At 37.6% G+C, this 13,175-nt stretch overlaps 2 protein-coding genes across 2 annotated transcripts in view; both read right to left on the reverse strand.

The window, feature by feature from the left end:
• Positions 1-1,406, reverse strand: part of LOC141403698 (uncharacterized) — a 79,590-nt gene extending 78,184 nt beyond the window's left edge. Inside the window, exon 1 of the mRNA XM_073986493.1 lies at positions 1,268-1,406. The gene's annotated coding sequence lies outside the window, so the exon portion shown is untranslated. The remainder of the gene's footprint in view (positions 1-1,267) is intronic.
• The window catches only part of LOC141403699 (protein FAM135A-like), a 72,890-nt gene continuing 60,978 nt past the window's right edge, over positions 1,264-13,175 (reverse strand). Inside the window, exon 3 of the mRNA XM_073986494.1 lies at positions 1,264-1,517. Within this exon, the coding sequence (XP_073842595.1) occupies positions 1,264-1,517 (254 nt within the window). The remainder of the gene's footprint in view (positions 1,518-13,175) is intronic.

Genomic DNA, 13,175 nt, shown 5'->3' on the forward strand with positions numbered 1-13,175 from the left:
ATGGACTTGCTCCTTATGAAACTTGTACCGTCGTATGAGGGACAGCGAATACAAGTTGCATCAAAGCGATTCGAGAGCAGGTCCTAAACTGAACTTTTCCGAAATTTTGTATGGAAGGTACCCGATGAAGTGGACCTATTGAGTCCATATTTAAACATCATCTACGTCTGATAGAACTTTCACGATGTAGAAAGTGTGGGCCAAATCGGTTATTCCCTTCAACAGTTATCGAGCGCACAAATTTTCCGAAGATTTTCGAACTTTTGTGGGGGAGGTACCGGAAGGAGTGGACCGATATAACCCATCTTCGAACTTAAACTAAGTTTGGGCAAAATATTACGAAAGCCAAGTTTTGAACTGAATCGGTTGCTCCGTTCGAGAGTTATCGTGCGCACTAGCCAGCCCGCCAGACGGACAGACAGACGGACGGACATGACTAAATCAACTCCAAATTGTCTGAAACACATTTCGTCCAAACATACTTGGTGCCTAAAACCATTATTTCGATGAGGCACATTTTGCCCGTATGAAAGTGCATATATACCCTCGTTAGCATAAATGCTAAGGGTATAAAAATGTATAAAAACCGCATAGTTTTATAGGGGTAGATTAGGTAAACCCCTTCCGGACATAATTAATTCTCCCTTGTGAATTTTTTGACACTTTTGATGAGATCGGGTCGTCCTTCTTTTGAAAGGGCATGCAACTTTTACATTGTAGGGAGGATTGGATCGTGCGCCTTGAAGGAGAGCAACAATTGTATATTTGTTAAACTTATAAGGAAGATAATTGAATAGTTATCTTTGGAAGATTTTCTGCTGAATTGAATGGTCTGAATACTATTAGATGAAATATATTTTTTCGATTCGTTTCTTAGTCACTGTGCTCGACATACTTAACCTTTAATGTTGTGGTAATGTAAGGAAGCAACTAAGCAATGTTGCTAACAACATCTATTGTCTGGCTGAGACTAAAGGCTAAAGTCATTATCACCATCATTGTCACTCGTTGGTTGGTTGGTAGGCAGGAAGGTAAGGTAAGGTAGCATCATCATCATCAGGTGTATTATAAGACATGAAGGTCTGTCTATTCTCACTTACTATGCTTATACTTAAATTCTCTTTCATAGAAACGCACACACAATAACTCATGTCTAATACAGTGTTAGTAACCATACATATGCACCTAGGCAACCTTAACCATAGACTATACGCTTTGCTTTATACTGTTATAATGGAATTTTTAGAATCTGCTCCTGGGTACTTACTTGATATACGGTTGATGTAATGCCACCAAACTGGCATGGATGCCCACACTAACGGCAGCCAAATGGAAATAGTCAAACAATACGGGCAGATGATAGTGTAGACCACGTCCTGGATGAAAATTCAACTGCAATGTACGCGTCGAGGCCAATGCCAAATTGGATGCTGTGGCATTCTGTTCGGCAAACCACAATTCCAATTGTAATGAAAATTCTGCACGTTCTATGGATTCTTTTAAATGACGACTGTCAACTGTGGGCGCAGGCAAGTGTATGTGTGTCGGAGCATTGTTTTTTGGTTGATGTTGTTGTGTTTTTTTTTCCGTTAATATGAAAAGAGAGAAAATATGAAAACAATTACAATAGAAATTTTAATGAATAATTTTAGTAGAAGAGGATACAATTTTTTCGGTGTGCAAAGTTTTGAAATGAAATAAAGAATTTGCTTGTGCTGAAAGAAATTCTTGCCGGCGCACCGACCACTTGATAGCTAATGTTGCTAATGGAAGCGTAACAAACTGGACTAAAACGTTCATATATTCTTTTGTGGAACCTATACTTGTGTTTAAAGCTAGGTTGTGCTAAAGGCAATTCAATACAAGAAAAAAAGGACCTAAAACTTCTCGATGTACCTTAAGACATATTGTCTCAAAAATTTGCTGTAATGGCGACATAAAGAAATATAGCTACATTTTCTAACGCATTACAGGGTGCCAGTAAAAACTGAGAAACTTGATTTACGGCGAATTGTGTACTATATCCAAAACCTATTTTTTGCCAAGGTTACGAAGTTTTTGACCTGAATATGTATGTCGTATACGTCAAAAAAGTCTGTTACATATTTCCTAGTTCGTGCCCCACCATCTCTCTGCCTGTACACGGTACAGACGTTGAAGTGCCTCATGGTCTACTTGACCGACAAGAACCCTCCAACGTCCTCGTCTCCTATAAAATCTATGAAAAAACTTATTTACACTAAATTAAGTTTTCTATTAGCTTCACTTCAATTGTTCTTCTTATTCTCCTGCAAAATAAACTTGAATTTTTCATTAAAAGTAAAATGAAATAAAAAATATGCACCAAGCCTCACTATGATGAATACAGCAAAGAATGTCATTCATCCAGAACAACAAATCCTACCATAGAAATTTTGACAGACAAATTTCCAAGAATGGAAAATTTTCATCTCTACTGTTTTAACGAGAAATTTGAAATTTAAACAAAATGTTCACTAATTAAATGGTAAAATAAACAAACAAACAGCAATGGAAAGAAAACCAAATAACAAAAAAAGTGGCTTAATTAAAATAACATTAAATGCTGTAAAGGAGGGGCTTAACAATGGAACGAGTTGTAAGTCAGACTGAGCAGCAGTTATCCAGCTTTAATTAACTAAGGACGCCTTCAATCTAAAACAAGTAAGAACGGCGTTAAGTTCGACTTGGCCGAACTTGTTTTATCCTCCACCACGGGTTGTATTGAAGGAAAACTGAACAATTAGTTTCCTTTCGTTTATGAAGAAGAGTAAATACCAAATTTCGGCTAAACAATGTGGCTAACTTTCAAAATACCGAAATTCGGCAATGTGAAGACGTGGACATGTACCGACACATTTCTGGGGGAAAGTTTTATACCACCAACGAAGTCTAAGTACCAAATTTCAGCCATTTGGGACGAATATTGAGGCTACAACTTTCAAAACACCGAAAATCGGGAGGACCCGTTCTATGGGAGCTATATGAAGGCGTGTAAATTTACCGACAAATTTCAGGTGGAATGTTTTGCACCTCCAGCGTAGACTAAATACCTAATTTCAGCCATTTCGGTGGAATATTAAGGCCACAGCCCTCAAAATACCGAAAACTGCGATGTACCGTTCTATGGGGGCTATATAATGGCGTAGACCTATACTGACATATTTAGAGGGGAAATTTGAATACCCCAAATGATGACTAAATACCAAATTTCAGCCATTTCGATGGATTATTGTGGCCATAACCTTTAATATACCGAAAATCGGGGGCTATACCGACAAATTTTAAGGGAAAAATTGAATACCCCCCATTGAAGACTAAATTTCAGCTATTTTGGTGGAATATTGAAGCCACAACCTTCAAAATATAGAAAATCGGGGAGGTACACTTCCATGGGTGCAATATGAAGACGTGGACATGTACCGACACATTTCTGGGGAAAACTTTTATACCACCAACGAAGACTAAATACGAAAATTCAACCATTTCGGACGAATATTGAGGCCACAACTTTCAAAATACCGAAAATCGGGAGGTACCGTTCTATGGGGGCTATATGGTGGCAAATTTAATCTGGAAAGATTTGTACCCCAAAAGAAGACTAAATACCAAATTTTAACCATTTTGGTGGATTATTGTGGCCATAACCCTCAAAATACTGCAAATTGGGAGGTACCGTTCTATGGGGGCTATATGAAGGCGTGGGCCTATAACAAGACAATTCTGGGGAAAAGTTTTATACACCCAACGAAGACGAAGTACCAAATTTCAGCCATTTCGGTGTGATAATGAAGCTAAAACCTTAAAAATACCGAAAATCGGGTGGCACCGTTCTATGGGGGCTATATCAAAACGTGGACCGATATAGACAATTTGCAATACCGAACACCCGAAAATCGGGTGGTACCGTTCTATGGGGGCTATATCAAAACGTGGACCGATATAGACAATTTGCAATACCGAACATTCTAGGAGTAATAGAATTACAAAACTCTATCTTAAAGATTGCGAGTTGTATCTTGACAGACGGACATGGTTGTATCGACGTAGAATTTTACCCTGATCAAGAATATATATACTTTATAGGGTCTCCGATGAATATTTCGATGTGTTACAAACGGAATGACAAATTTAGTTATACACTCCATAATATGGTTACAATCTAACGTGTTACATTTAACCATCTGATAAGTTTATTCCGAGTAGTAATAAGAGGTTAAGAAAAAAATTCTGGTTTCAAATCTGTTCGCGTTCAAAAAATTGGACGATGCGCGCAAAAGTTATAGCGGTTTTTATTCTCATATAAAGAAAAAAATATTTAAAACAAGTAAAAAAGTATCCCAAAAAAATGTATTTACGGGGTTTTAAACATTTTGGGCGTTTGAACCGACAAAAATGTTGATTAGGATTAAAGATCAAAAGTTTTGCGAAGGAGATACTAAAAGAATTGGATCGACATTGAACATTATGGAAGTGGATCTCCAGCCACTACATATGGTGCCTATGGGGTTTTTACACCCTTCTGGCTGTTTGCTCAAGAAGTATGGACTTGACCCTGAAAAAAACTTTTACCATCGTAATTGAGACAGCGATTGCAAGTTGCTTCAACAGAAATCAAAGTTAGTCAAGAGCAGGTCTTAAAGTGAATTTATCCAAAATTTTATGTGGGAGGTACCCGAAGGAATGGACAAATATATTCCATATTCAAACCTGATCTATATCTGGTATATATATTAGGATGCGTAAAGTATGGGCCAAATCGTTCCTTCCCTTCAAGAGTTATCGTGCGCACAATTTGTCCAAACATGTTTGAACTTTTGTGGGGGAGGTACCTGAAGGAGTGGCCCGATATGGCTTATCTTCGAACTTAAACTAGGTTTGGAAAAAAATATTACGAAGGCCAAATTTTGCCAAGTCCATATTGGAACCTCATCTAAGCCCGGTAAAAACTTCACGATATGTAAAGTTTGGATCAAATCGGTTCCTCCCTTCAAGTGTTATGGTGCGCACAAATGTTCCGTACATGTTCGAACTTTTGTGAGGGAGGTACCGGAAGGAGTGGGCCGATATAGCCCATCTTCGAACTTAAACGAAGTTTGGACAAAATATAACGAAATATTTTGGACCGAATCGGTTGATCCATTCGAGATTTATCGTGCGATCCAGCCAGACAGACGTACGGACATGGCTCAATCAACTCCAAATGGTCTGAAACGGATTTCGTCCAAACACACTTGGGGTCTAAAACCATTATTTCGATGAGGTACATTTTGCCCGTATGAAAGTGTAGTATATATCCTCGTTAGCATAAATGCTGAGGGTATAACAAGTAAGAACGGCGTTAAGTTTCGCTTGGCCGAACTTGGTATACCCTCCACCACGAGTTGTATTGCAGTAAAACTGAACAATTAGTTTCTTTTCGTTTATGAAGAAGGGTGAATACCAAATTCCAGAAATTTCGGAGGAACAATGCGACTACCATTCAAAATACTGAAATTCGGGAGGTAGCGTTCTATGAACGAAGGTGTTTTGGACCCCCACCGAATATTGAAGCCAAAACTTTCAAAATACCGAAAATCGGGAGGTACCGTTCTTTGGGAGCTATATGAAGGCGTGTACATTTACCGACAAATTTCTGGTTGAATATTTTGCACCTCCAACGTAGACTAAATACCTAATTTCAGCCATTTCGGTGGAATATTAAGGCCACAACCTTCAAAATACAGAAAACTGAGATGTACCGTTCTATGAGGGCTATATGAAGGCGTGGACCTATACCGACAAATTTCATATGGAAAGTTTTATACCCTAAGTGAAGACTGAATACCAAATTTTAGCCATTTTGGTGGAATAATAAGGCCACAACCTTTAAAATACCGCAATTCGGGAGGTATCGTTCTATGGGGGCTATATGAAGGCGTGGGTCTATACCGACAAAATTTTGGTGAAAAGTTGTATACCCCCAACAAAGACTAAGTACCATATTTCAGCCATTGTGGTGCGATAATGAAGCTTAAAGCTTCAAAATACCGAAAATCGGGTGGTACCGTTCTATGGGGACTATATCAAAACGTGTACCGATATAGCCCATTTGCAGTACATTCACAATATCCTAGGAGTAAAGGAAAATTCTATTCCGAATTACAAAGCTCTATCTTAAAAATTGCGAGCTCTTCTTGACGGGCGGACATGGTTATGTCGACTTAGAATTTAGTATATATACTTTATAGGGTCTCCGATGAATATTTCGATGTGTTACAAACAGGATGACAAATTTAATTATATCCTCCATATTATGGTCGAGGGTATAACAAAACCTTCTGTTTCGTTATAAGAATTCTTTGTGAAGTGGTTTTTCATCACAAACCCAAATTAAGAGTTATAGAGGATATTTACTCCCTCAGCCTTAAAAATGCGCCCTATTGAAATAAATATTTTAGACAACCCATATGTTATGACCAAAGTCCGTTTCAGAAAATTTGAAGTCGAAAGGAGTAACTGATTTGGTCAAACTTTGTATATTGTAATATATCTTCCAAACTTCGACTAAAATAGTGATCTAAAAGCTGTCGGCTGCAACCGAAATGACTCAGTCAAACGGCAGAGGGTTCTTCAACACCGGATTGACCCGGAGCCCCACTACATCAATGTTCCTGTCAGCGGTGTCACCTCAGTGTACAATTGTATCGTTTTTCCTGTGTTAGAAGAAGCATATTCCGAAATTCCTGCTCTTGATTCCTTTGGTCCGTGCCGCGACGGAGAAAAACGCTGTACCAAGTTGCATGTGCTGGGGTTGTCACATCCGCATCCACTAGACGCATACGTCAGTGAGATGCAATAGATGTCGAGAGTGGGGTTGCTCAGGACTCATACGTGCGAGAGACTAGATAGCGATTATGTTGCTGTAAGCCGTAAGAACACAGCCCCAGCGAGTCGTCGTCAGAATACGAGACTCGTCCGCAGTCCCCCAACAGCAATCACACACGCAGCATTTCAAACCTGCTGTTACAATTCCAAGAAAATGTATCTTATTTGCAATTAAAATTGCAATGGTCTCCGAGGTAAGCTCAAATATTATGGTGGTGGTGGTGCAGGAGACCAAGCTCAACAACAACTGCAGCTTAGAGGTTTGTCATGGTTACAACGTACTGGGGATGGATCAAACCAAAAATGGAGTTAGGGGATTAGCTTTAAAACTAGCAAACTATCGATTGTCCGACTATCGTTTTGATCGCTGTCATAAAGACCTGTTGCCCCAATATTTGCAATACAAACATATGTATCTCGCTTAAGCCTCGCTATAATGACGTGTAGGTACAAGGAATATATGTTGGTAGCAGACAGTTGTGAAACTGCCAAGGTAGAATTGGTTATCTTATACATAACATTAGTACTCTTTTGGAAGGTCATAATCGACGTATCTTGGGGGACTTTAAAGCTCTTCCTGAGTTGGGGCATTCGGTCCTAGGTAATGACCAGATGCGTATAGCACTTCCTGATCAGATTTATTGCTCTCAAGTTTGTACGGCCAATGAGGACGGCTCTATCAGAATTAGCGGAGTGTATCACAGTTCGTGAGATGTAACCCTCGTGTCACCTGGTCTAACAAATGACGTCACCAGGCAAGCGGTCGTTTCTGTTGGATCGGTACCATATCCCCATAATTGTGTCAGTCCGACCACTGAACGCCGCGCAATCACCAATCATGAAAAAATTAACTGGTATAGTTTAGTAAGGGTTCAGAGAACTGCCCAATCCATCTGATTTACGGGTGGTGGAAAGGATGTTTCGGGGCATTATCACAGCTGTAGCAGTTCGCTATATACCTGCTGGTCGAATACCCGAAGTGAGACCAAGTTTGTCAGCAGAGATAGCGGGACTAGTAATGGGCGTGACGAGATTCGTCGTGCCAACCCTAGTGACCCCATAGAGCTGACACTTGAAGCTAATAGATTGGTCGGGGAGCATAAGCGGAGCAAGTGGTTAAATCATTTGAAAATTTGCAACATTGGAACCGAAATAAGCGAATTGTGATCAAAGGGTAAGGCACACTATAACCCTGGAAATAAGGAAGATCCGATCCGAATTATTTTAATCGACAGCTTGTTGAGCACCCCGAGAGAGACATGGCGAAGAGCAGAGTACTATGCAGCATTAGACCTCTTCCTGCCGGGGAGAAACAACCACAATTTTCAATAGATGATATTGGGAATGTTACCAGGAACGCACTGGCCGCACTGTCGGCCGTAACAAAGCCTCTTGAGGCTTTATCCCTCATCATCATCAGCATGGGTTCCGTAAGTAGCATAGCACTACAATTGCGCTACGGTGGGGGGATATTTCCGGAACTGTTTAATCTGTACCTTTCCTGTATTCTACCCCCTTCAGATGCCATTGATATGGCAACGTTAGTGGATGGCTTGACGATCTTGGCGTTAAATACCTCCCCTAATTCCTATTTGAGGGGTAAGATCGACCAACACTTCCAAATATCCGTCACTAATTCTACAGCCACTCTGTTCACCACATGAACTGCGGAGATGATCACAGAGTTGAATGTTCTGGTCGATATTACTAGAATTCCGACCATTTACTACTCTAAGACTCAAGGGGTTACAATCGACAACTTGTTCACGTTGTCTGCGAATGTCGCAGCTATCTGCGGCAAACTGAGATGTAGGAGCAAGGTCATCAAGTCCCTAGCCTTCAGCACTTGGGGAGCAGATAAAGAAACTTTGTTGATCATATATAACGAGATAGGTCGACCTTTGGTAAGCTTTGCGGCGCTATTGTGGTCCCTGAACATAAGCGCAATGCTATGGAACAACAGTGAGCCCCCTGATGTGACCATCTGCATGAGGAGACGGAGATTATTCCAGTATGGCTACACAATGGCATGCTCTCGTTGCAGTACTTGTTCGCGTATTTTCGCGAGAGTCATCCGAATCACCGTATGGTGGATAGAACTCTCCCAACCAGGCATGTCAGCAAGGATCTTCGTGATCTAGAGAGAGAGAGGTCCAAAGTTACAAGAGATTTCGATATAATTCACACAGATACAATTGCAGATGGAATAAAGAACTGTAGTCTGAATGCGGTCCTCGGGGTAACTCCTATCGCAGCTATCTATCGCAGCTGAATAATGTCAGCTGCCACGACAAACTATAATAGTTTTCGCTCGACTACTCGGTATGGTGCAGCTGTCTAAATTACTACAGGACGAAGATTGATAACATGACTGCCCTGCTAAACATATTCAACTAACTCCAGTAGCTTTGTGACACGAAAGAGTTCTTGACAGTGGCCCGACTATGACACATCGTATTTTTCCACTCAAACTGAAATCAAGTCCAAACATGGAATAATGGACAAAAATTAGTAATTGTCGCTTAAGTGCAGCTTAAGAGCTGTTCGAGGGTCATTTTGAAACTTGTAGTGTTTGTGGTTCTAATTACAACGCAATAGTTTTTCTTGGACTAGTCCATGTTTCTTGACTTAAGGGTCTGAAAGCTCCAAGATATTCAGGTCAAGCAGAGTAAAAGCGATATCAAAGCCTATGCACGTGAGTCTAGACATTTGTGGTGCTTGCGCTAACGCAGCTTGTGTGAGTAGAGTTTGTGTGTAAAACTAACGTGGTGCTCTTGTGTCTGCTGCTAATTGCGCAAGCAGCAATCTTTTGGCCATCAGGGCTCAAAAATATCGACGTTGCCCAACTAAAATCTGGACACGATAAGTTTCGAAAGGAGTGACTCCCAAGCTCCAAGAAAGGCTATCTCGGCCTATTGCTTCGAGTACCTTCCCACATCAGGTTAATTCTTTTAGCAACTTTAATTCAAATTAAGTCCAACATCCGAGAGGTTTAGAAATTTCAAAAGAGGTTGAGAGAGGTCTACCTTGACCCTTCTGGGATGTTTGTAGGAACATATGTGTACAATTGAGCTAATGCGTCTGCGGATAGAAAAGTGGACTGTAGTTAGCGGTTGTATTAGCTTCAATTGGGATTGTGGAAAACTTCCCAGTTCAATACATGAAAATAAAAAAAGAAACAAAAGAAGGTTTTTTGCGTATATTTATTTAAAGAACTGCTTACCGTTGAGATGCTTTGATACAAGTGAGTGCTCTCAACTTAGTTTTCTTTTTTACAAAAACGAAAGAAATGATAGGAGAAAAAACTCCTTATCCACTGAGTAAAAGCTTCAGTTTCTCGTGGATAAGGGTCGCCACATTTTGGCGGTAAATTTTATGTTTAAAAAATTCAGTTAGGTTTAAATTCAATAATTCAATTTATGTGATATCTTAATCAATGTTGCTTCAACAATATGTATGTAATTTACGTTTGTTATAAAATATGTCTTTCCTGTGAAACCCACTGTTTCTACAATGTTTTGAAACAAAGTAAATAACAAATATCTACTATAAAAAATCCCGGTGTTATTAGACTCATGGCAAATAATCAAAAATGTAGCAATTCATTACTGTAAACATTTATTATTAAATTAAATCAAATTCTGCAATTGAAATATTTGGAAAGAGCCCAAAAACATTTCTATATTAATTAAGAATTTGCCGGCAGCCAAAATTCTGTAATAAAACCCTCAAAACAAAAGCAAAAACAGAAAAACCCACACATGTTTAAATATTCATGTATGCAAATATGCCAACGACAAGTATGTATAACAACAATAACATGTCAGAATTAATTAATATTAGATATCACAGATTTCGATAATTATTTGAACTAAATTTTAGGCAAATGTTAAGCAATTCATGCCAATTTTTGCATTTGAGGAGGTCTATGATGTTTTAATTTAAAGAATTGTTACATAAATTCAATATGTGTAATAGGGAATAAGTTTATACGAAAATTAATGATGAACTAAATTTCGACAGCAACATTATAAATTACTAAAAAATATATCTTAAATTTAATGACCTCATCTATTGGTTTCCAACACTCTTCTCCTATTTCCAATTTTACTTCAACCAAAAAAAAAAAAAAAAAAAAAAATCAAATTCATTGAACCACCTGCAATGTCTTGTCAACGTGCACCTGACAACCACTGCGACAAAGTATTCCAAGTCGTATCAATTGAAATTCTTATGTCTTTGTCTTCGTCTTCCTCCACATCTTCCAAGTTCATGTTGTCACAGTTCATGTCAATAACAGAAGTGGTCTCATTATTCGCCATTCCATTTGTTTTCGTTAGTTGTTCATGGCAACGACAAAACGAGAATGAGCAAAAAATCTGTCTTTTTCATGAAGTTGTTTGACAATTTTTTTTTCAGCAGCAGCAGCGTGGCTGGATACTCTTCGATTTTTTAGTATTGAAGAACTATATGAAAAAAAACAGCATTAAAAATGGTATGGCGTTCATGAGGGTTGAGTGTATTTTTTGGACGGTGGACACAACGGCTAGATAATACATTGATTTTACATTGACCTGCATATGAACAAAGCCATAGAGGACAATAACGACCGCTGGCAGACGTCATCTCATGTGCTTCCATTTTTCTGTTAAATCAAAAACCGTACACTTTAAATAATATTGGTTTAACACAAGTGTTTAAATGATGTTTTTTTGTTGTGAAATTTCATCAAAAAATGTTCTTTAAAATCTACGCTTAATGTTGTTCAGGTTCATCAGAAAATATTCTTTAAAATCTACGCTTAATGTTGTTCAGGTTCATCAGAAAATATTCTTTAAAATCTACGCTTAATGTTGTTCAGGTTCATCAGAAAATATTCTTTAAAATCTACGCTTAATGTTGTTCAGGTTCATCAGAAAATATTCTTTAAAATCTACGCTTAATGTTGTTCAGGTTCATCAGAAAATATTCTTTAAAATCTACGCTTAATGTTGTTCAGGTTCATCAGAAAATATTCTTTAAAATCTACGCTTCTTTTTTGTTCAGGTCCATCAAAAAATATTCTTTAAAATCTACGCTTCTTCATTAAAAAATATTCTTAAAAATCTACGCTTCTTTGTTGTGAAAGTTGTTGAAAAAATATTCTTAAAAATCCACGCTTCTTTGTTGTGAAAGTTGTTGAAAAAATATTCTTAAAAATCTACGCTTCTTTGTTGTGAAAGTTGTTGAAAAAATATTCTTAAAAATCCACGCTTCTTTGTTGTGAAAGTTGTTGAAAAAATATTCTTAAAAATCCACGCTTCTTTGTTGTGAAAGTTGTTGAAAAAATATTCTTAAAAATCCACGCTTCTTTGTTGTGAAAGTTGTTGAAAAAATATTCTTAAAAATCCACGCTTCTTTGTTGTGAAAGTTGTTGAAAAAATATTCTTAAAAATCCACGCTTCTTTGTTGTGAAAGTTGTTGAAAAAATATTCTTAAAAATCCACGCTTCTTTGTTGTGAAAGTTGTTGAAAAAATATTCTTAAAAATCCACGCTTCTTTGTTGTGAAAGTTGTTGAAAAAATATTCTTAAAAATCCACGCTTCTTTGTTGTGAAAGTTGTTGAAAAAATATTCTTAAAAATCCACGCTTCTTTGTTGTGAAAGTTGTTGAAAAAATATTCTTAAAAATCCACGCTTCTTTGTTGTGAAAGTTGTTGAAAAAATATTCTTAAAAATCCAAGCTTCTTTGTTGTGAAAGTTGTTGAAAAAATATTCTTAAAAATCCACGCTTCTTTGTTGTGAAAGTTGTTGAAAAAATATTCTTAAAAATCCACGCTTCTTTGTTGTGAAAGTTGTTGAAAAAATATTCTTAAAAATCCACGCTTCTTTGTTGTGAAAGTTGTTGAAAAAATATTCTTAAAAATCCACGCTTCTTTGTTGTGAAAGTTGTTGAAAAAATATTCTTAAAAATCCACGCTTCTTTGTTGTGAAAGTTGTTGAAAAAATATTCTTAAAAATCCACGCTTCTTTGTTGTGAAAGTTGTTGAAAAAATATTCTTAAAAATCCACGCTTCTTTGTTGTGAAAGTTGTTGAAAAAATATTCTTAAAAATCCACGCTTCTTTGTTGTGAAAGTTGTTGAAAAAATATTCTTAAAAATCCACGCTTCTTTGTTGTGAAAGTTGTTGAAAAAATATTCTTAAAAATCCACGCTTCTTTGTTGTGAATGTTGTTGAAAAAATATTCTTAAAAATCCACGCTTCTTTGTTGTGAAAGTTGTTGAAAAAATATTCTTAAAAATCCACGATTC

Source organism: Musca autumnalis, unplaced genomic scaffold (genome assembly GCF_047663935.1).
Source record: "Musca autumnalis isolate F117 unplaced genomic scaffold, ASM4766393v1 scaffold_4, whole genome shotgun sequence".
Lineage (NCBI taxonomy): Eukaryota > Metazoa > Arthropoda > Insecta > Diptera > Muscidae > Musca > Musca autumnalis.